This window comes from Anoplophora glabripennis, unplaced genomic scaffold, assembly GCF_000390285.2.
Source record: "Anoplophora glabripennis isolate ALB-LARVAE unplaced genomic scaffold, Agla_2.0 scaffold183, whole genome shotgun sequence".
In the NCBI taxonomy this organism is placed as follows: domain Eukaryota; kingdom Metazoa; phylum Arthropoda; class Insecta; order Coleoptera; family Cerambycidae; genus Anoplophora; species Anoplophora glabripennis.
Window position 1 is genome coordinate 283183 of NW_019416293.1, and position 25684 is coordinate 308866.

Sequence of the window (25684 nt, forward strand, 5' to 3'; positions counted from 1 at the left end):
TCTTCATAAATAATGAAAAGAATCTCTTTTCGAAATATTTTTTATCTATACCTAAGTTACACACAGGAAGAATGCTGCAACCTGTTCAAAGGTTTGGAAAGTATGGTTATTTTCTTCACACCTCAACCAAACACCTGTTTCGCATTGTAGTCATATGTCCTGTGAGCGGTATTTACAATAAAAAGCACATAATAGGCTTCAGGCTCATTAACATAACGCAGCACAGCTTACATAATGCAGCGTGCTTGAATATTAATAATTCCAAGCTTCCCGAAAAGTGAATTTAATATTTTAATATCACCATTTTCATGGTAATGAACCTCGTCTAACAGAGATTTAATTCAATAATTGTGATATTTAAATAAAACTAACTGTTATAAAGTTGAAGAACGTTTAGATACCTTGCCACGGTTTGATTTGAATTCAGTCATCGTCGTGGCTGGTAATTAGAGTTTCTCCGTTTATTCCATCAGTTCTATGCCCCAAATAAACATGTGCTATCTACCTCCCAAAGACAAATAATAACTGGATTCGAGCCGAGTTTACCTTTGAATGTTTAGGGTGCATGTTGTATATCAGCCGGAAGCAGTAAACTTCTTAGAACTTGGACTAGTAAACGCGTGTTTTGGTTTATTACAATTATCCGGAGTAGTTGATTGAGAGAAAGATACAGGGTGACAGTTAACCTCAAAAATATATTTGAAACAAAAACACGGTTGTGTTGTAGAAGAAACAAATATTCTAGCTTTTGTTTGCACGACCCTTATAATTTTTTTAGGTACAACTGTTTCATACTTGCTTTGAAGATCTGAACCCGCATTTGCTTAACGACACACAGTGGAAATATGCCGTAATAACGACTTATCTTCCTATAAATAAACTTGAAAAATTGAGTTTGATTATAAAATTACATAGCCGGTTTCCTAACAACACGCAAGTCGATGTAATGCATTGGGAGAGACTATTAATAACACTATGGAACACGGACAGCTCTTAGCCAGAGGGTGGCAGCTATTTTATTGCTTGACGGGCACTGATTGTCGACCGTTTTAGCGAAGTTAAATGATTTCTTAGACGTTCGAGTACGTACTTTAAAGGTGCACGATTTTAAGAAGGGTAAAATTTCTGTTTGCCTTACATTTTCATACAAGAATTCCTGAAATATTCATAGGGAGCTGTTCGGAAATATTTCATTAACGCCTACAAATATGTACCTACTTGAAAGTTGGCTAACTCGTAATTTCGTTCAGAACATTATTAAATGCTGGATCAGATTTACAAAGATACATAAATCTTTCATATTTATTTTAAATATTTCATTATAATGACTTAATTTTCATTAAAAATTTCAGTTACAATACACTCTCTTTTACAATCACCCACCAGGGTATTTCAAACACAACATTATTGAACAAAACATCAGCAAAATAATTTCATCCACTAATTATTTTTCTTTCTCGCGCGCACTTCCAATTAGTAGATATAGCTCCAGCTCGTAAAATTTTATACCTATGCCGTTCGAAACACCCTTATTACGTAATAACAACTACCGCGTAAATTAGTGGGTTCTAATTTTTTTATTCGAACCTGCAATCAAAGGTAAACGTTAATTGGAATTTCGCTACGAGGAATTCTTGAACACAATACCTGACACTTTTTACGGTAATTAGTAACATTTATTTTAATTAAAAGAACTTGCTGAGGGGTCTAGTTACGATGTGTGGCCTCATTAGCGGACGAGTTTTATTTGTTCTATTGGTAATATTCATCGAATGGTGGCTAATGGACTTTTATTACTTTTATCTTAATAACCTGATGACCGACCATTTACTTTGATATTATGGAAATATATATTTAAAGCATAAAATTGTTCTATGGAATTCGCATAAATAAAAGTATCCGTATAAACCCGCCTATTGCATCGGTATTAATATGTATATAAATATTTGATGGAATACGTACGCTAATTAATTAATGGAATAACTTTGTAAATGCCCCTTTTGTTGTATGTTATTTAATGAAACATTATTTGATTATGAATTCAGTGTAATATTTCAGTGAAATTTAATATCCCCGAACGCATTTGAATTGCAAATAAAATGTTTTATTAAAATATAATCGTCGCATTTACATTAATTAAAAAAAGTTTAATACTCGAGTTGTTCAAAATAAAGTTAATTTAACAATAATTATTTCAAAATTGGTTTGTTAAATGTGTTTCAATCGATTACTTCTATTTTTGGAACAGCTAAATGCATTCCTGTTCCCCTTTCAGGGCTTGAGAACATCGAACACGTTACCTGTAACAAATTTCAAGACGATATAGCACAAAGGGTGTACTAATCAAGTTATTTCATCCACGACGCGGTAATAGGCAGGTGTCCCTTTGTCAAGTACAATTTCTGAATGCGTAAGTGTCGAAAATGATACCTTATAAATTAATACAGAAATGTATTATTACACATAACAATTCAAAAAGTGTGTGAAGTTTTCAACAATATGTAGTTATATGTACTTGTTCTTTCTGAAAAATACTTGAAAATGTTTTCTGTGTTCATTGGTATTAGAACTCGCCATCTGTGGAGAGTCGGTGGAACTCGGGAAAACCCAGCGTCGAGACGCCTGAAAACCTCGCGATGAATAGTCCTTTTAGTTCAACACGCAACACCCAGATGGCGCGTATTGTGAAATGTAGTCCGCATAAATGAAAGCAGAAAACTCTGCTTCTAGCTGAAATTGCTACTAAATCCTAAAGCCAGTTTCCTAGATAAATCTTTAAGAGGTCTAAAATAAAAATTATCAAGTATGTATTCTTGTCTCTAACAGTCACTTTGGTCAACGATAACTAAACCGGACTATTTCTACTTTACTTTTTCTAGTGGCCTTTTTTAAATGGAATTTTATTTCGTATTGGGAAATTAAGAAAGGCCGAAACCATTAGTTTTTCTGAACAAAATCAAATTACTGAGCTAATTTGTCAACATGTCCAAGTTATGTTGAACCGACCCCCCATTCTCCAATGCCATATGCACTCCTTGTACGTAAGTACCATCAATCAAAAGGGAAATATCTCACGATCAAATTATCTGCTCCCTAAATATAACGAAACGAAAAAAAAAACAATAAAGCGATTTAAAATTTAAGTCACGTAAGAATACTTTCCATGGCTATAAATCATTGAGATCTTTAGCCTCCCTATAGTTTAGCATAAGTCGCACAGAGGCGTAGTTCCAGGGGGAAATTGACTGAAAAATCGATAGCAGGGCACTTACAGTGCTCGTTAAATTTTCACAACTATTTCTCTTGCGTACAATTCACTTGCTGTGACATCTTTTTACGTTAATTATATAAAATTACGCTAATTAAGGTCACGTTAAGAAGTTTTTAATTTTTGCTATTCGTATATTGAAAGACAATGCTGTCAAAGAATTAGTCATCTTTAAATTATTTTATTTGTTCTGACCATTAAATAAAAAAATACGTTAAATGAATCCATTAGGTCAACTGATTCGACACGCACTGTTGCCACATTGTGATAAAATTCTGTGAATCTTACGCTCATGTAATAAACAGCCTTTTTGTTCATTTATGCTTAATCTATCTTAAACTGAAGCTACGAAAGTCAAATTTCTAACATACCAAATGTATTTATAACACGCTGTATGCAGCAATAATATCTTTATATCAACGTTGCTTAACATTTTTGGTTTAAATTTGAATTATACAATGAATATTCTAATTGACGTAAAACTAAATTTTGGAAAACTAAATATAACTAAAGAGATTTTTCTGAAAACACTTTCGCGCGCTCTTGAGCCACCCCCCCTAGTGCCACCCCCGCGTTTTACACTCATAATTGATTAACCCCGGCTATGAATGGAATTCGGCGTGTCTCTTGTAAATAAGAAAACGGCATCTATAGGGCCGCGGAGTGACTCAGGCTCGAGCAGCGCCTCCGTGACGTAATGACCCGTGAAGCGAAGGGGTTAATTGGAAAAATAACGCCCGTTGAGAATTTTGATGAATTAAAAGTCGGAATTAGGGTGCCTAATTGATGGCACTCGATTTTACGCTTTGATTTATGGGATTTTTTTCTCTAGGCATCAGACAACCTTCCTTAAATTATTGAAAAATCTAAATATATTGACAATTTTCAGATATTTAATAGTATTTGGGGTTAGGTAAAAAAAAACGAAAATTTTCTTGATTACTTCAGGCCAGAAATTGAAATAATTTTGATTTTCGAGTTTCAGAAATATTTAAAAAAACTAGTCACCGGGTGATTAAGAAAACACTCATCTCCTGTTTTTTTTCATTGTATTTCACTATTTTACCACTAAATTAACAGTCACGTGACATATCTTCATGTTTCTCCAAAGATACAGATTCATCAAATATATTTATAAAATTATTAAATTACTATTACTATTAGGTACTATTATAATCATTTTCAAGTGATTTAATATTAATTTTTCTTAAACAACTAAAATGAAGGTTTCGCCAAGAACAACTACTTACTACTATTTAATATTTTATTTAAGTACGTATGGAATTTAAATATAAAACTACATACCTGTATAAAACTACATACTGATTTTAGTGATATTTTATTCTTATGTGAAGCTATAACACCACACTCAACTTGCATATGAGCTGCTAGAAACTAGAAATTTAAATAAAACTAACTGTACCCATAATGTATGTGATGTCGATTGCAAATGTTACCAAAAAGAGTTTAGCAAAATGCATGACAGTTGTATAAGACAGAGAACACATAAATTACGGGTTAGTTAATAAAAATGTACCGATTTCACTATTCGATACAAACGACGATAAATTTATACATTGATGAAACTTCTCGCTACTAACTGGATGCCGCTGTAAGGTCCGTACCTACTAATTTGCCATTCTAGTCGAGTAAAAGTGTCCTCATTATTCGGCATGCCCGAAAAAAGACGCATTTGGAATTAATTTGTGCGACGATCGGTAGTAATGAGCAACCTTTCCTTGTTTATAGAATTTTTAATAGTTACATTGTTAAGGGTCCAAAATTAATCGTATTCTCAATAAACTAAAACAAATAGTACTTACAATTAATATTACGGACTTAATTATAATTAATTGGAATTAATTATAATTAACTTTATTAATAATTAACAATTTCTTAGTATTTTACTATTTATAAATTATTTTTCACACACAACTTTACGTCTATCACTATCTGATGCATTTTTAAGTGAGGTATTGAGTTTTTTGTGGATATTTAGTAATTTCCCCTGTCGACTGGCGTAATTGCTATTTAAATAAGATGAAAAGCACGTACCGCAATCACACTGAGTCTTATCATTTTGCAGATCTACTTCGAAAGATACGGAGTCGACGAAAAATCATCCCTCGTCAGTTGGGTCCGACATACCGAAGCTTATCACAAAAGCCTCCTACAAGGTGCTGGATAACGACGTCAAAACGGCATGGATAAATCCGAGGCTGCTCTCTAAGGTAAATAATTGGCTTTTAGATGTGCCCTAAGCAAAATTAGATAGAGGTTATTCAATTCGTTCATTCACTTTTGAGCTTGCTACGCCTGTTTAAAGTATATTTTAACTGTAGTACTGATATTTCACTTAAAAGTTATACGTATATACGGGGTGTCCCAATATTCCGTGTACACGGAACTACCACAGTTTTTTGCAACTTAAATAAGAAAATTTAACTAAACTTATCTCTATCCTTAGTTGCTTTGAGTTTAACATCGTGGTTTTAACCAAACATTTTTTATTTTCAAATAACGGGAGGACCTTCTGTCTTGGCAATGCGGTGCAATATGTCGCGGTAGAGCCGACACTAAAATTTAATCATCAATAAAGCCCGCGTAATAGTAAGGAAATAACCATTTCAATTAAGGCGTAACACCCGAAGTCTGGTTGCACTGTCACTGTCGCCAATAACTCCATACGCACTTTTACGATAATTGCGATTCGGGCCTCATTACTTGATTATTTGTATTGAGGGGGGGAATCCATTATCGGGGCCGCCTTGATTAAGATATAAATCATCACCTAACAGCTCCGGCGCATTCCGGCGGTAACTTGATCGCACGGAGAAAATTAAAAGCCGTATTAAAACGCGACTTCTGAGGCCGGCGGCGTACGCAATTTAAAATTATTTTTCGTCCGTCGCGGAAAAAATACTGCTCCGTTAAATTAAATAGAGGATCTCGGTGCCTAACGTATCTATTTGTTTTTGTTCGAACATGTGGGATTACTTAGTGGATGAGTTAGTTGGCATGTGAGGTAGAAAAAATATGTGAACAGCGCTGCTGACAATAAAAGCCTCAACATCGGAAAGCATCGTAACTCATAAAACGTAAAACCCGAACGTAAATAAACTTGTAGTTATGTGACGCTTTTTCGGGAGATTTTTTCTCGTATTCATGTATCCGAGTAGGGACTGTCACCTACTGCTCCAATTCTTTCAGTTTCCTCATCGATTATAAAGTTATAAAAGCGTTTGCGATCTAAAACTTATAAAGGAGTTAGTTTGGGTCGGAAATATTTTATAGTCCACGTCTGTACAATAATAATTGATAGATTACCGAGTATATATGTACCTTTAGTAATGATTATTGCCCTGGCATACATAAAACAGATTAAGATTTACAAACCTTGCCGCAGGAAATATAAAAGGATATGAAGAATCTTCGTATTGACTTTATGCTTCTAGTAAATGTACCTACATCTAAGAAGAGACGGAAATCATTCGATTTTATGGGCATGGATGATGGACGTGGATGTGAGCTGCACCTCCGGTTATTGTTAGCTGTGCGCTGGTGAAAATATTACTGATAAATTATTCATTACCCGCAATTATGGGAGACGGCAAATTGAAATGATTGATGGAATGGTTCTGTTTCTGCTCAAGTGAAAGAAAATTCGTTAGAATTGACTTTGGATACAAAATAATTATCTGTCGATGGCAGTGAAAATATCAGTTAGAAAGTGAAGGTCATGAATGGGATTTTAATTATAATTAACGATCACAGTAGTGTCTAAAAGATTTTTCTTATTTACGGTTACAATCCATAAATTCTATTTTATAAAATTTATGGTCAGTTTAATAGCGTAATATAGTAATCAATTCACATAAAACAGAATTTAACTCCCCTGGCTTCTGATTAAACACTATATTTAAGCAATTTATTGTTAATCTATTCCGAATTGAGCTGTTGGTTCTTATGTTGCACGTTAAAAACCTTACTGTACAACGTGATTTAAGATAGAGTTGCGTCATTTTTATGGCTGGACTAAACTTTGTATAATAAGTAATTTTTCTTGGATGTCGGTGACTAACTGGAAGATATATAAAAGAGATTTACTATTAGGTTTACCGTATCATGAAATATGATGTTTCGGGGACTGAGATCAGTGCATATAAAATTTTAGATTCGAACAGTTCGTTCTGTATCAAAATTATGTTTGGAATTGAATTTATCATTTAAAAGTTGTATCCTGAAAAGTAAACGAGACACGGTCTGGTCTGTCGTCTATATCAATTTCGCGATGTGGATTTTCCAAAGAGTTACTTGGATTTTGAATGAAAGATAGATTTAGGCCGGTTTTGGTGCCCTCCAACTCCTGCTACAACAACACAATTTGTCCTTTTTACTGTTTCATTAATGAAAACTGTATTTCTTTCAATATAAATCAGAGATTTGTTTGTAATTTTGTTCTTTTTTATTGTAATTTTATTGTTATGTACATATATTTTTGTATTGTTAAATATTTATTCATTCTGGGATCCCTATCATATAATTCGGTTTTCTTCCCGTTGTACGAACTAAATTAATTTAATAAATAAATAATATTATGATAAAAATTAATTACAGGTATTATAGCTATAATTTTCGAACCCATTATCAAATTTGAAGATAAAAAAGGATGCCTATACAGCACGGATACACCTAATATCCGTTTTTTTCCACTTTTATCGCCTAAATAACTACTTATCTACGTGTCTGGAGAGCTCCAGGTCAATTTTAGGACCGCAGACGCTAAAAGCTCATCGCTGTATCGCTCTGAGTCAGAGCAATAATAAGAATAGCCCATCTTAACGGCGACTATAAGCGTCATTAGGTGACCGTGAGGGGCGACCACCCTGATTTTCTCCTCGGGAGCATGATATATTTCCATCGCCTGCCTTCCTCTGGTAAGTGCTCAATGGGCCATTTCTTTCGCTTCGCTAAATGTCTAAGGATAGAGTGATAGTTTCGGCAATTACTTTAAAATGTCTCAATGTCTCGACCGTTCCGGCCACATATCATAATGGGGGGAAGGCCGTTTCTTTAGCTACCAACGCGTTTTCCCCCCGTTTTGTCCTCCAAGCCCAAATGTGATAGAGAAAATAATTTTTTTGTTGCTGTAACAAGCTACAGGGCCAGTAAGATCACTTAGAACACTTTTTGTCACTTTTTTTAAAAAGATTGCTAAAATCATCAAATAAGAATGATTTAAACTAATAATAAAGTTCATAGAACTTGTTCTTATTTAACCCTGTATTTAACTGGAAGAAAATGTACTTCTTTCAGTATCTTAAGGAAAGTATGCAGAATACATTTAGTTTCTGTTGAATATGTTATTTGTGTTTTTATCAGTATAACGCAGATCCGACCGACTGTCGATGTTCCATCAGTTTACACCTACCCTTCTCAAAACAAAAATAAAGGAAACGCATCATGTAAAACACTTGGAACTGATGAGGAATTCGATAACTTTGGGAAGAATAAATTACTACGTGTCCGTTGGAGCTAAAATTTGTCTTGTTGAGTTGTACTATCTAGATAAGAAACCGATAAAGCGACACGGATCCTTAGGTATAAAATAAATTTTCGTCGGTACTCAAAAAAAATATATTTCAGTGAAACATCCAACGCGGCTCTACGTAAACATAAACCTGTTATTTACTCAGCTTCATTAACCGCTGACTTTTTACTAGAAATCGGTACGCAGACACATTTGTCGTCCCAAGAAAACACCGTGAAACGGTGCTCGCCATTTAGACGTGGCTATAAAAGTTTCGCTGGCTATTTGTTCTTTAGTGGTTTTGGTTTCCCTTGTTGTTTTCTTTGCTTCCTCGGCTTTTGTTGCCTCTAACGGCTAATTCAATATTTCTGTCCCGACTCCGGAAGCGTGGGCAGTTTTTGCGCCTTTGGGTGATTTATAAAGTGGCCCCGACTAACTAGTAGCCTCAGCGACTGGATTTAGGACGAAAATGGAATTATCTCCCTTTTAGAGGCGCCGCAATGGCATAACTACTCTCCAGTTCTATAAGTACGTATATTTTTTCATACGTATCTACGAGAAGTGCCACGGTGTCTTTGTTTATCTGACACCTTTTCGTTGCGATATTCGACAACATATTTGACAATGTTTCCGGACATAAATACTTACATTTTATTTTCTTTTGTTGTCCAAAAAGTTAGAATGGCGAGGAAAATATTCTTAAAAACTAGATCTACATTTTGATATACCTTGAATGTTTCTGTTAATTGTAAGAAAACCTATTGTGAGATTTAACCTGAAAGAAGTAGCCACTAGTAGCCCAGAAGTCAGACAGTTGTGCGAGAGAGGGGGCAGCATATTATTATTCAACAGACCGCAATTGACTTATCCGTAAAATTAAATTGCTAATTCAAAATGGTGCACAATTTTTATCTTTATTATCCTCGCTGATGGAACCGCGGCTAATTCGGTTTAACAGCATTCCCCACAATCAATTTCCGTCGTCAAAGTTAATTTTTATTGAAGTTTAACCGCCGCCGCCTCGCGAGCTCATTCAAGTGTCGCCCGGAGCGATCTAGGCTGGGGTAATGTTAAGTACCAAAGCCATCAGATGTGGTAACGGTATAAAAAACACGTCACCCCAGAAGGAGGGTCAGAAAAAATGCCATAAAGTCGTACATGAATATTAGATTAAGGGACCTTGAAAAAACTTTGAAAAGAAAGATCATTACGGCGTGTTCCTCTAGTGTTAATTTTAAGCTGATGGGGGAGAGTGGTTCGATCGAGGGGTTACCAAACACACAAGCATAATGTGCTCCGTGGTTATAAAAAGATTTACAATGAACTACAATTGATTTTAGCGACATCAATGTTGGTAAACCGGGTGCTAGTTTTATTTATTTACAATCAAATTCCAGTCCAGTTTATTTCCCCCATAGAAAGAATACATTTAAAAGACAAAATTCTGTGATAATAAATAAAATGAAAGAAAGGAAAAATAACATAACCAGAATACTAAAACTGTATATTGGAATAAGCGTAATTGCAGTGATATATTTTTGACACTGGCTTTCTCTTGCATTTGCTAGAGATGCATTTCGCCAATTCCCTCTTGAAACTTCCCAAACCCATGGCCTAACGCGTGATTTCCAATCTATCCAACAACAGTAATCACACAGCCCCCGCCTACTTCCTCAATAACTCTCCCCTAATATTATTTTCATTCCGAAACATCAATTTCTTCACTGTTCGGTGTAAAATACGATTTTATATACACCCCGCCAAAACGGATTACGACGCATTGACTTTTCTGCCGAAGCCAGAAAGTACAACGCCGCACCATTAGGGGGAGCGGAATAAAATGCCGTATGAATATTTTATGTCGTAGTCCGAAAAATTGCCATAAATCCATCAGTAACTTTTATAATAAAGCTTATATTTATAGGGTGAGACGTCTTGGAAAAAAATCTATTTGGAGTTTATACAGAGTGTCTCATAATGTGTCCAATAATTTACCACTTAATTATTTTGCCAAAAATAAGCTGGATTTCTTTGATTTGAAGGTGGTCAGCGATAAAAATGTTTGACTTTCAACTCCTGAAACTAGAAACTTGAAGCTTCAATTTGCTTTTATGATTATTGCTCTACTACCACTTTTCGCCAAGGACAGCCTTTTGAAAATCACGTAAAACTTTAAGATTTTTTTATCCTTTAATTTTTGCGACTAGTTTTTTATCGGTACCGTATTTTTCCCTCTGTCTCGCCAAACACGTATATTACTGCTGTCCATTATACGTTTGTATCTACGTTTGCATCCCCCCCGATTATCCCTCGCGGAAACGGCAGCGGCACCGATAGAAATTAATTTTTGCGAAACAGACAGTCCCTTTGATGTTTTCATTACTCGCTTCGCATTCCGGGCTTTACACTATTTTTAATATTACTTATCTAAGACGGGGCCGGCGGGGGGAGACGGGAAGTGCAATAATTTGCGTTCGACGCGCCGACGGGGCGAATCCGTAGATTGCGGGAGATACGCCAAAGGGGTGGGCGGGGGTGGTACTTGACTCAGTTAACGCACATCCGGTGAATGAGGGCTGCACCCTCCGGTTCTTATGGTCTGCTCACAAATCCTTTAATAACGTTAAAGGGAATCGTCGCACACGGAAAACCAACATTGCAGATGCGTCCGCGTCGCTGCGTAACATTCGAAACGTCGGTAAATACTTTCAATTACAGCTGCGACCGCCCCTTTTAAAATCTCAGTCGTAATCGAAATAAACACCATCTGGAGTGTAAAATTGGCAAAGAAAAACAAAACTCATTGTCTTCACGTCATAAATTTATTCAGATGATCATATTTCTTTCTAGGTTGCACAGAAAGGAGTAAAAAAAACATTCAATGTTTTATCCAAGAATTAAAGGAAAAGTAGTGAAAAAGTGGGGAAAGTTTTGACACTTAAGATAAATTTTTGACATTTATAGTGGAAAGAAGTATAGGAAATTGATCTGTCTCCATTTTAGTCGCTGCTACAAATATAAAATAATTCTGTCGTTCATTTACAATCCCGATATCAATGAGACTACCATGTGATATCCCAAAGAATCGCGCTCGGGGGCGAACCTCGTTAACTGAAGGTAAATACCTTAAACGGGGAGCATATGGCGCAGAATAATTGAATAAATATTCAAATGATTCGACGTAGGGGACGGTAATCAAATAAGGTGTTACATACCCACCCCTGCAGGACCGCACATCCACCCCCGAGCAAGTGGTCATGCTGATTGATACATTTCGCACACCCCCACCGCGGTGGTGTGAAAAGCTTGCCATGCACAAATTGATTGCATATCAATGCAGTTTGGAAGATATATGGACAGAAGTCAAATAAAAGCATCTGGTCGGCAATGAAATTCATTAGTGGAATTGGGCTAGGTCCGTGAATTATGCGACAAATCCAATGTTGTACGTACATGTTTAAGTGATTGAATCTATCGAGTCCAGTAAGTAATGAATACTTGAGGCAAAATGTGGCAGTTTTTCGCGGAAAGTAAGGGCTAACATAAAAATGACTTATAGAATTGAACCATGGTCATAGTAAGATTAGTAAGTTGTTAACAACTGCCTTTGATTAAAATATTGAATACAAAATGTATACGTGACGGTTTGTAACAACAATTGCAGTCATTCTAAAACATGGTTAAGATATATTCTTCTTCTGGAGGACAACTGAACTAATGTAAAGAAATGTACCATTTGCAACGATAAATATTACATGTTACACCATTGCAAAATAGCTTTTTTGCATTCTCGAATAGTTTTTGTACCCACTGGCGGTCACAAAAGATTTTTTTAATATTGTCCCAATAGCTGAACGGATGGAAGGGAAGATAGAATACGGCAATACGTCTAATTTAAACATCACCGTTTAATAAATGCTTGTAACTCTTAATATCGAACATCTGCGTTATTCCAAATTAAAGTACAGCCCAGTTTTAAGTTATTTCGATGTAGACGGCTGTAAATCAGGGAAAGCGGCTGTTTGAAAATAAAGAGTACAAACAGATTGAAACATGTTTTCCTCTGCCCGCGGTGTTAACGTGGAAGCAGAAAAACAAATTTGTCAAAATGTCAAAGCGGGTAAAACGCCGCCACGTTTTTATTGTGTGTTTCGGCAATTTGTTAGGGATTCTTATAATTTTCAGCGGTAATTCAGTTACAGTGATTTATTCTCCTGGTTTAATGGCTCGCTTTCATTTCATTCATTGATGTCGGCTGCGCGGCTACGACTCGTCGCTTTTCGTGAATCGGGGGGAAAAACGATGATATCCTTGTTTTTGTGGTGGTCGCAAATAGCTGTCGTTGTCGATATTAATGCTTTTTCAATTCGGGTTTTCGTCCCAATTTGTCATACTGTACATCTGCTTCGATTTGAAATTGATATGACAGTGAAATTTACGACTGAGTTCCTAGAATGGAAAAAAGGAAAATGCTGAAGAGTTCATGGAATATCATTACTTTGAAGCGTTTTGGCGAATGGAAAAACGACAAAGGATATCAAGATTGGGGCAAACATTTTTAACGATAACAATGCTCTGGCTTATACGAAATTTTGAAATTCGAGTTTCCCTGTGGATTCCTTGCGAGTGACATATCTGCGGATGATAAAAGTTTTAAGGAATAATCAGGCGCTTCTATTTTCTATTCATTTATACGGCGTCGATTCTAAAACACCGACATTACAAAAGGAAATAGCCGAGAAAGTTCTCGTAGAAACCGCCATCGGAAAACTATTATGGAGAATTTGCAGTGTCATATCTGTGCGTGATGGCGGCCTCTTGTTGGCGAGCTTTTTGTCTGAGATTGTATAGATAATTGAAAACGAGAGTTAGATTGGGTATCGATTACCGTGACTCGAGCTTCTGGTGTGACTGCTCTTTGCGGATTAGCTATTTTATTGTTTTAATATGAAAATCTGGACAACAAAGATAACGGAAGACTAATTCATATCAGCTGGATCAGTTTGTGAACATCCTGTATACAAATTTAGCTCTGTCTCTTTCTAAAAAAATCATCTAGCACCATCATTATCGCGCGTATCGCAAACTTCCACGTATCGCGCCCCGCCGAGCGCACTCCGAGCTCCTTAATTCCGTCATTATTGCAATTTTTCTTAGGCGAACCGTGTCCCATCAGAGGAATTCTATCAATCACTCTTAACGTCAGTGCCGGGGAAGGGGGCGCCGCGCTCCTTTAGTCCGGCAGGCCGGCTACGGGGATTACCCGGACTTAACGGGCGCTGTTGAAATATAAATCCATCAATCAGGCCCCGAGTCGATTCATTACGCCCCGGAATGGGATCGGGGACGGCGTATCATTATGCTGTGTTGCGGCGATTGTTTGCCCAGGTGCGCGCCGCCCGGCGTCCACTTTTAAATGTGTTAACGGTCTACCAGGAATCAATCCCGTCGCGGTTTCGGCTTAAGAGGAAAAATAAATACGTCTTCGGAGTGCTCGCTGAACAAATAAATGTTCGACGTCTAAGTGCTGCCACACGATTGCACAATTCGCGTTGTGTAATGAGATACTGTAAATATATATAAATTGAAATACGCCTACGAGTCTTCCGCGTTTCGTCAGACGTGGTTTTTTTTTCTTTTCTTACGCGGGAAATGTTGATAGGGAAAACTCTTTCTTTAAAATCTGCTACAGCTTTCTTTAACTCTGTTTTGAATTTTTGACCCCCCCCAATTTGGAGAATTCTTAAAGAATTTGCTTATTTTGATATTTTTGCATTTCTATCCCCGTAAACTGTGGATTTTACTTTATTCTTGATACCAAAACATTTTTCCCAACAGAGTAAAAGATATGTCTCAATTAACTGCAGGATTATTTTTCTTCTTACCGCTTTCCATTTTCAATAAAACTATGAAAATTTTCCATCCCTTTATTACCAAAATCAATGAATGCGATGAATATTACACATGACATTTCCGTATACATTATTAATAGTATGCTGTTGGGTTTTATTGAAATTTGACGAGACTTAAAAAATAAGTGGTAATTAAACAGATTTATTATAACATGACAATTGTGCCAGGAAAATTGAATAATATTAATTCCCTTAATAAATATTTAATTTAAACGAACAATCGGAAAATTGGTATGGATGAAAACTATTTACATAAAGTAATGGATCATTTGTGACAGCGCAGGTTTTTCTATGGACCATATTGATTGATTAAGATATAATTGTACTTGAATTTTATTCAAACTGTGTATTGACCGCAAAACTTTTGTTGTTCAATATAGCCTTGTTATATTTACGAACCTACACTGAAAAAAAAGTATTTGGATCAAATGAGTAGATAGTTTTAAATGGAATTATTTGCCGTAAACGTTATTTTATTCTATTCAAATGTATACACTTTCGTCAAACTATGTGAAATATTTGCTGTAATCTATAATTTTTCTTAAAATTTATATTATTTGTAAATAATATATATAATTTAATTCAAATATTTTATAGTTTTGAAATTTATTATCTCGGACTTTAGCTACAATATCTCTTACAGTGTTTCAAAACTACCAGTTTCTTAAAATATACCTATATGTATATTTAAAATTTAGTGTTAATGTAGGAATTATTCAAGACAAATGTAGCATATTATACCTAATCAAACTTATGTTTTCTTGAAAGAAAATTGTAGCAGATCACAGAATGGCGTAGGTGGAAAGTAGCACGATAGATGGAGCCACTTTCGCTCTATTATACACATAACCTTGTGAGTAGCGACACGAAAGCAGCTGAATCGTTCTAAGGACATAATGATGAGGACCATCATTAAATCATCAATAAAAAGTCCCAAACAGGCCTATGTCTGGTTGGTTAAACTTACAAACGATCCTAGCTGTTGTACTAGGTTGAAACAAATATTTTTTATTACTGAGAAATATTTATATCCAAATATAATCTTAAAATAAGTATGTACAATCAATTGACCAAAACTATTCAATTTTGTATTCAACAAACGATACAACATACAATGTAAAATATGTTTCTATAAAATCTATGTAGATCATAAAATTAAGAATAGAATTCGTTTAATCGTAAGTAGCAAATATTTATTTTAAATGCTGCCTATTTTTAAAGTAAGAAATTATATTTCTGGGTAGAAATTTATATAACATCAAATGTTGTACATTTGAAGCAATACATTTTTTTATTAAATATATCCTTGTTATATTTGCGAACCTAGATTTAATATTAGAGATATTTTATGTAATTTTGGTTTAGGTGAAACCAATTTTTCAATGTTGGAGCTCAGCGGAACTAATATCCTGTTACATAATGTGGAATCTGAATAGAGAATAGATACTACTGTGTATTAGCCATTTCGATCACATCGGCTTTCATTTAATATTCCTTGTGTTACGTTGCCGGCTCCTTTGTCAATTTAACGATTACGTCTAAATAAATTCGGTAGCTACGTGTCTGTAACAGAGTACGCGCATAATTTTGTCAACTCTTTAAAATGTATTAGTAACACTGTGATCATTTGGTTTTTGTTCTCGTTGCATTTTTTAAAGGAAAAACATTTGTTTTTCATCAATGTTTGATTAAATTAATGCTGTTTTGTGTACAGGGTCTCCTAGAAAGACTGGGACACCGATCTACGATAGTCTTCTGTAAATAATATAAGACAGTTTAGGTCAGCCAGTCAAATTGGTCTTGTCTTCGAGATGCGCGGGTCAAGAAGAGAGTCAGTACTAGGAATGACAAAGATAGGAGCACACACATATTTTTTTAAAAAGCTCTATTTTACTAAAGTTCCAGGGTGATTGTTTAAATTTTGGAGATTACTCTTCATCTCTCTAAAACGTTTAAATAGTTGACAATATTTTTTTGCGAGCAAAACCTTATTAGCGTAAAAGGCAAGTACCTCTGGTAATCCTTCGTATGTAGTAACGCGATGTCCCAGCAATAAAATAAATTCCCGTGTCCCCTACGCCCGAATCTTAATTAAAACCATAAATACAGAATCCCTTGCCTCCCAGTCCCCCGTAAAATCACCACGACGCCGCTCCTTTACAAATACTCATGTGCCGCATTTGTTACAGATTGATATGGAAATAATAAAAAAGACGGATTACGTTCCACCCTCGGAGAGAAACATGAATGGCCACCACCACTCGCAGCACTCTTACCAGAGGCAGCAGGGCTGCGGAAGAGTACACGACAGAGAGTGGGAGGCTCCAGTCAATGGTCGCGCGAAGCCGCGATCAGCCGTTCCAGTGCCTGCCCCAACACCGGCGGCAGCGGATGCCAGACGCAGACCCAAGCCGAAGGCCCAGATGGAGACGCACGCCCATCAGGGCAACCGCAATGCCAAAATCAAAAGTAAGACCCCCTCGCACCACCAGAGAGCGGCGCCACAGAGGAACGGCCCGTCCGCCGCGGCCCCCCAGGCCGCCGAGAGGGTCAAGGGGGTCGTGGGTTATCACCAGAGTGCGACCGCGTGTTACGTGGGGGGCATGCCGGGGACGGTGCACGATAGTGGCGGTGTGTACGGTGTTTACGCGGAAACTAAGTACATTTACGCTGTGAATGGATTGCCGGGAAATCCTGCCCAGGCTTCGGCCGCAGCGGCTTTCTTTGCAAGGTAGGGTTTCAATTTGTACGATTTTCTCGACCGCAGGAACTTTGCGATTTCTATGTAGCCACGAGAATTGTCGAGAAACGGACGCAAAAGTCTTCCAAAGTTTTGAATAAGCTTTAGATTGAAGAGTTAATATTATTTTTTTTATTGTTTACTTTTTAAGGATTTTTTTTAATACATATTACCTTTCTAACAGATCACTGGAAGTTTAATATCCTGATTTTACATCGACTGAAATTGTTGCTACTTCTGGTGTACCTCAAGGTTCAGTTCTTGGCCCGCTATTGTTCAGTATGTTCGTTAATGATATTAGCGATAATCTAACTAAAGTTCTTTTATATGCACATGACTTCAGACTGTTACACCCATTGAAGACTCTATTGTTCTCTAAAAAGATCTGTCTGTTAATAATAAACTGCAATTACGTACAAAAGAATTTTTAACTAGTGATATTACATGTATCTAATCCATATAGCATTGTATTGTATCATTCACCAACTTTACAAATAAATTATGTGTCTAAATCATAGAATAGGGTAGGGGATCATTTTTTGTATCAACAAAAGAAAAAATCTGGCAAAAAGAAAGTGAAGAGGCAGAACAGCCTCAAGCGAATCCTCGAAAACTGCTTAGAAAAAAAAATAACCGAGTTATCTATATTGGTAATAAAATATCCTTTTGGGCTATATATTTATCTCATTTAGCGATGGGAGAATTTATTTCCAAGTTTTATGATGCCAGAGAATATGGAGCTCGCCAGCACAATATATTTTATCGACTTATTAAAGATTACAGTGCTATTCAGCTGCCAACTTTCGATTTAATGATTGATGCGCCTCTCTTCCAGAAATTATTAAACGCCATACAATTTAAAGAAGCCATTTGTAACTGCACTGTTCGATTTAAGAGAAATATTAACCCTGAACTTGCTCGGCAGTCGCTTTTCCATATTTCTCTCTCTACTTGAATGTTAAAAAATAGTATTTGCCATATTATTGACCACATGTACAGTGTCCCATTAAAAAAAACTGGGGATAGTTCATATCATTTTTCTCATTACTTTTCCAACTATCTTTCAGTATGTCAGTATGAATATGTCACCATTTGAATACGAATAAAAAATATCAACTAAATTTTTTTTTCTTAAAACACATTTTAAGTATAAATGGAGACCCTAACAAGGAAAAGAACATGCTTTGTTTTCAGGCGTGTACACAAAACAAAAAAAGAACTATTTTTGATGCGCTTATGGTGAACAGTCATGAGTTTTAAGCTAACGATTGAACTTTACAGTGTACACTTTCGTCTTAAAATGAGCAAAGTACTAAATTATTATTAGAGTAACTACATATATAAAACTTATTCCAAAATGGCTGTCACCGTATATCAAACCACCATGGCACTTTAATATCCACTCTTTACAGCCGCTGTACTGTTCTTCAGAACGGCACTGAATACTTTACGGTGTCAAGAGACCTTAACCTTCCTACACCTGCTATAAACAATAATGCATTTTCTTTACGCCGCAATAAAATATGTCGATGCTTCCAGGGCTCCGTGCTCAATGGACCAGTCGAAATTTATTGCAAACTAGTTCTCTCATAATTGAATTTCACGATCCAGACGAAGTACATAAAAATCCAGATGCACTACGGCATCTGATTACTTCGTGCTGGTAGTTACATCGACCGTTTGATCCGGCCATTTGAAATTCAGATCTCTGCATCGGATGCTGTTATTGTTGCCTTAACAGTGGTTTTGGCTTGGTAAAATCAGAGTCTAAAACGTAAAATTGGGTGATGCGTTCGTTGATTTGATGGTATCAGTTTCTCTCTGCTTTCTTTGGTTTTCTTACAACCTTGTCCTCATGGGTTTTTTCCAGTTATTGCTTTCAAACTGCTTAGATTTGTTGTTTTGTACCTTTTGAGATAACACTATCAAAAATATATGCAGGACATTGTCTGTTTCTTTTTTATTACCAACGGAAAAAATCATATTAAAAATTTATATTGTTGACATATAAAAAATATGACTAATTTTAATTTTTATTTAATTTTGTAGCTATTGCTACTCTTGAAAATGTCATTAAATTGTACGAATCTTAACCGTACCTTAAATTTAGATTTTTCCATTAGAGTTTTCGAACCCGCCAAAGTTCGACACGGCTTCTAGTTAAACATAAATTACAAACCTGACGTGGAAGCTGAATGTACATAATTTGAAATGTTTGTAATTGTCTTATTCCATTTGTATTATCTGTTCGTGACGTTCTTATTCCGGTGACATCCGTTTCACGAAATAATAACCTTCAACCCGGCCCGAATGGCATTTTTCCGTACGGCCACGCAATATTTAATTAACACCCTGCCACATAAAACCTAATGAATTTTCTCGGGTTATTTGCATGGGAATGGAAATTTTGGCAGTAAAATTTCGTGAAATACTGTTAGGAACCCGCCAAACGACTAAGCACCGTATTAAAATGGACCGCGCGTAAATATCCAGGATTTTTATCGTCGATTAAAAGCTCCTAAATTACATGATTCGTATTCAAGTCGATTAGCGCTATTAGAGTATGATAAATACTTTTTATTTATTTATTTGGATATTTCGCCACTTGAGGGTTATTTTTGTGAAAATAGTTTTGCCCAATCAAAAATCTCACGCCGAAAAAAGCAAGTAAAGAAACAACAAAAGAAAGCGCTGATACTGATTATAATCAAAACGAAACTTTAATGGCAACTATAAACTTTTCTACAATATCTTTCTTGCAAATGTTTCTTGCGGTATCATTTAGCCCATTTATGCGAAATATATTCCTCAGCTTCATTACTGCCGACGTTCAGAACAAACTATTCTATAAAAGAAATTCAACTAGTGGGATACACCAACCGCAATAGGTACATTTATTTGTTTTATGTGTATATTTCCTTGTGGAACTGCGGCATTGCGGCTGCTATAGCTGGACGTTATTGTCATACATAATTCAAAAGTGATATCATGTCTAGCAGTTTAAGTACTAGTAGTGCACACAACGACTTATTTAGTACAATCGAAAAGGGGAACAGTTTTTACTGCTTTTATCTTGTTATCTTTCAAAAGAACATTAATTTTATTCTCATTAAAACTTGGAAAAAATCCTATTGCGCCGGTTGATCAAAGGGGGGCTCAAAAATTTCACCTTGGTGTGAATTTGAAACTATTAAAAGCTTTTCTCGAGCGTGTTCTCTATAAATATTCTATTATTCTCTCAGGGTAAGGGGTGCATAAATAAATATGGAACTAATTAATATTAAAATCTCAGGGAGTGAGTTTTTAGATTTGGAAGAAAGAGAATTCATAGCACAATAAAGTCATTTCTTGATTAATGTTTGATTACATCAAACATAATAGATTTGTAGTGTAATATAATAGAAAAAGATAAATAATAGAAAAAGTGGTAAAAATATCTTCTTTTCTGTACATTCTCTTTATATTACCAAGCAAATTTTAGCTAATTCTGCTGATGTTAATAGAAATAACAAAAAATTGTGTTAAATATCTTCTGGTGAATTCTGTACATAAAACTATACACAAACAAAAAACTTTAACATAAATATCTGAGACAGATACAAGAACTGCTAATGGATAAGATACATTTTTGAGCTTGTACAATTTCTGATGTTACAGTCAACTTTTTTCTTGATAACTTTGGAGAGCAACATTTTAATGGAGAGAATTATGGTACATGTACATACATACATATACATGATAAATTTAATATAGCCTTCTTGTTGAAAGTAAACCGCGGGATACTAAATGTTTATTATTGAACGTCAACGTCTTGCTGTTCCTAATTTTATTTCTTTATTTTTTTTAATCCTTGTATCACCTGCACAATTTGTCTGTCTCTATATGGGTGAAGGCGAAGATTAAATATTTACCATGCACACTACGATCATATTAACGTTCTTTTATTGTTTTATTTGCAACGGTTAATCAGATATGTATATTAAACAAAGGCGGAGTACAAACAACAGCGGTCTGTGTGGATATCAGTAATCTGTTTATATTTCCTTATTTAAATAAATGACGATTTATTCGATTATATCTTTCATTCAATATTTGCCATCAGAACAAATACAAATAAACTATGTCGTGAACTTTAATAAGAACAGAGACATGTACAGGATGAAACATTAAGTGAAAGTCATTTTTTTAGTTGTCCCACAGTACTAATCTAATCCATTCCAATCGGAATTTCTTCCAATATTTATTTCAATCTGACAAGGAACGTACCTTTTTGTTATTACAGGAGATAGGATTTCAATTAAATTGCGAAGAATATATCAGCTTCTCCTTGAAATTCAAACAGACTGAAAGAAACACGTGGCATTAAAAAAATTCAATTTCCCTAACAAGGTCCTGGATTCTGTTTTTGCTTTTAGGGATTTGGGTAAACAGAAACATAATTTGTATTTTAAGTTAAATTATGTATACCTTTTACACAAATACAAAGCAAAAAAAGAACTCTGTGCAAAACAACCAACGTTTGATATATTTATTATTTCGTAATATATAAAAATATTCCCTATCTTCCTTTGTTTTGTCGATTGGTGACGCTGTATAGTTGACTGGACAGGTAAACGCTCAACAAAAGCTAACAGTGACATGTAAATAAATATGTATATGTATATGTATATAAATTGCCATAGATATTTGTTTTGTTTGTTTTCATTTGATATTCATGAAATTTATCAAATTGGTTTAATTAAACCACTCAGGCAGCAAACTGGTACCTACGTAATGAACTGTCACCACTGTGTAGTTATTGATTCATAAAAATATTGTAGTGCGTAGATACCTACACATTTGCTAAAAAAATGTTTTTCTGAAATAAATCCTCAATCCGTAAAATTTTTCACTATGCTTTTGAAATCAATACAAAAATTTTTTTCAAAAGTGTGGTGAAAAATGGAGGCGAATGACAAACTAAGTATATATTTTATTAGAATAGTGACATGTGAATAACGCAAAGTAAAAGCAAAGATTTTCGAAAGTATAGTGAAAAATTGGATTTATGAAGTATTTATGTTGTTCGCCTCGCTGTATCTATATGGATAGTAAGTAGTTAAGTTCAGAGAAAAAAATAAATCAACCGTCACATTTTCCGGTAACTACAATCCATTTTCAGCCCCATTGTTTTGATAATGAGAAGAGGTAGTAATTTGTAACAGTCATAGACTCTATTGTCATAGTTGAAAATCCCTTTTCTTCATTCAAAACTTCCTCTCACGAAAGAAGTAAATATTTATGGTAATGTATCTATTTTAACGCAGCAATAAGATTAATTAATATCAGTTTATAACACGCCCCATGTTGAAAATAAAACGTCCCTCTCATTATGCACCCATACAAAGTTTATAAATTGCAGGTACTGCTTAATTATATACAATTAGTATACTAATAAAACCGTAAACTTGAATTCTATGACGTGTTCTCACGTGCTCTATCATCTCCCAGGTCTCTATTCTAAACAGGCATCGTTATAATATTCATCGTGAGAAGAATACCGCAGTCATGGTACATTATGTTAAGTGAGGTGAGAACGCGATGAGCTTTTTTTTAACGCCGTCTTCGAAACAGAGCGTGTAAGCTGGAAAAAGAAAAAAATGAATAGCCACTGCGCTTGATTGTTTCGTGTTTGAAATTTGTTTTCTTCCTAATATGTCGGTCTTTTGAAATTGAAGGTGTATTTTTTTTTTTTAATTTAACAACAATAAAGTAATGTATTTTTAATCTACGTTTTGTAAGGAAACATTTAACGCCTCTTTTTTTTCAAACAACCGATTGAGGATTAGAAATTTTATGTGTAAGTTAGCCTGAAATTATTATTACCTGAAAAGGCGATCTTAATTAATCCGTATACTTTGTTAACCGGTTTTCAAAAAAGAATCTCACAATCCCTTTAATTAAACAGATTAAAATGTCTGCGCGAAAAATAATTTTTTGATGACAGCAAATTCGCGATATTTAACTGTTGGATTTAACGTCCAATTTGAAAGACGCCGGAGTTGATTATATTGCCAATATAAAATATTCCATAAAATTTTTATTACTTTTGCGCCTCTATCGAGGACACCTCACCTTATTTTTCGGTCGTAAAGGCTTTTTTAAATTTAATCCTGGCAAATTATACCGTTGCTACCGTCTTCTGCGATTTAGCGTTTCCAATCGAGGATTTTATTACTCACATTCTACACACCATTACGGGCCTGATATCTCCTGTACTAAAATTTAGTTGTAATTTTATGCTACACGTAACAGCAATCGCGATCGGCGATAAACATATCATTACGTGATCCGTAATTTGTGTTTATTGTAATGCCTAATGATGCGAAATGCCTTTTTGGAAAATAATGTGATATTTTGTACGCCAAAGTACAAAGTAATGTTATTTCAAATGTGGTGTTAAAAATCAAGCATTATCAAGTTATTAAAAAGCTTATTATAGTTGTAGGGAACTGAAATATTTATTATCGTTTTTTGCTCATGAAAAATTAAGATTTTCCTTTCTTTTTTGCTTCAAATAAAATATATCTGGATTTAAGTTCTGTCAAATATTTTTATTTCGAATTTCTTAAATTTTTCTATTGTTTCCAATTTGCTTTAATGCTTGTTTTTGGAAGCAAACAGAAAACGAACTCCAAGAATGAGAAGTCGCCATAAATTTATAAAACTTCCTTGTCATCTCCAGATGAAGTGAAATTCTCACGGATCCTCATCTCCCGGACCGAACCCACAGGTGAAACAGTTGCTACGATCATCACGGCATACCGAGATAAAGCTAATTACCTTATATAAACCTGTAAAGTGGTTATAATTCCTTAGGTAGCACTTTAATGAAGTTATCATACTATCTCGAAACGTTCATATTTCATACGTTAATGACAGATAATTATGCCGAGTTACCCGATCAGCGCCATTACCCGGTGCATTAGTAATTATCGGCGAGAGAAAATGCTGCGCTTTAATGACTGGGTACAGCAAATGTCCTGAATTGGGTGATAAAACATAATCTGGCACGGGAAAAAGTTACTAGAAGCTTTAAAGTTTGGAATTCCATTGTCTTAGTGTTATTGAGATCAAAACGCATCATGTAGGTACTGCGAACTTCTCTTTTTGTATAAAATGAGCAAACAAAAGGAAAGAAACGAGACAAAATACGTGTTGCTACTTTAATAAAATCTTTTGAAAATAAAAAATATAAGAGAAAGATGACAAATTACCTTATTCTCAAAAAAGATTTGTTACAAAATGGAACAAAGCCAACTCGGCAAAGGTGTCGTTTTTTAGCAAAATTTTCGTTCACGGAACAGTAAATTAAGTACGGTAAGCTCGAAATTATTCTCTCGTTTACTTTTCAAGATACACGAACAATTCACGGAAAACAATCTCGGAACCTTGAAATATTTCCACATTAAACTTTTTCCAGGGTCTTATGGTATTAATGCCCTTTTTCGACCCAGAAAAATTTAAGTCCGCTACTGGCGCACTATACTTTATCTAACAATTCAAAAGAAAATGGAACGTTTTCTATTAACTGAGATTTCAAGTAGTCGTACCAGTTAACTGAAAATTAGTATTCTGCACAAGTGTGATTTAGTGACAGCATTTCTTATAACTAGGTTAAGTGTTTGTATTATCTGAAACGTGCAGCAACGTTATTTCACTTAAATGTTATAATTTACTTAAATTAAACTAGATACAATTAATTAATGAAACAACTTGTCAGATAAGTACTCTATGCGATTTATTTCTTGGTTAGAAACAGCGTCAATTCAATAAAAAGACGTGACTAAAAAAAATTTTGTCAGTAGTGATTGAAATCTGATTTTACCCACTAAAGACCAACTTGTAAAAGAGCTATAAAACTGCATTTGTTGGAGGATAATTTCAAGTTTTCGCAATAACAGATACTAAGCAAGTGATTTTGTAAATAATATGGTGATGGTGATGTCGAAAGTTTCAATATATTGACAATTGTGTTGATGTCAAAGTATATGTATGTAATTATGTGGTTAAAGTATTTTTGAAGATCCATTGAAGCTCGTGTGGACAATTTTTTCACACTTAAGCAATCCAAAATTAGATTACTTCATAATATGAAGCACAAACTCATACAGATGTAACATTTTTGCAGTTTACGTAACATCTAACACATTCTAACACAGCTCGAAGCGATCCCAGCTTCAATATTTCACATC

The 25684-nt window shown here is 35.0% G+C and overlaps 1 protein-coding gene across 1 annotated transcript in view; it reads left to right on the plus strand.

Moving 5' to 3' along the window:
* Positions 1–5394: 5394 nt before the first annotated feature.
* LOC108912305 (kinesin-like protein CG14535) overlaps positions 5395–25684 on the plus strand; it is a 134808-nt gene continuing 114518 nt past the window's right edge. The window contains exons 1-2 of the mRNA XM_023453941.1: positions 5395–5499; positions 16900–17441. Coding sequence (XP_023309709.1) covers positions 16906–17441 — 536 coding nt within the window. The 5' untranslated portion in view covers positions 5395–5499; positions 16900–16905. The remainder of the gene's footprint in view (positions 5500–16899; positions 17442–25684) is intronic.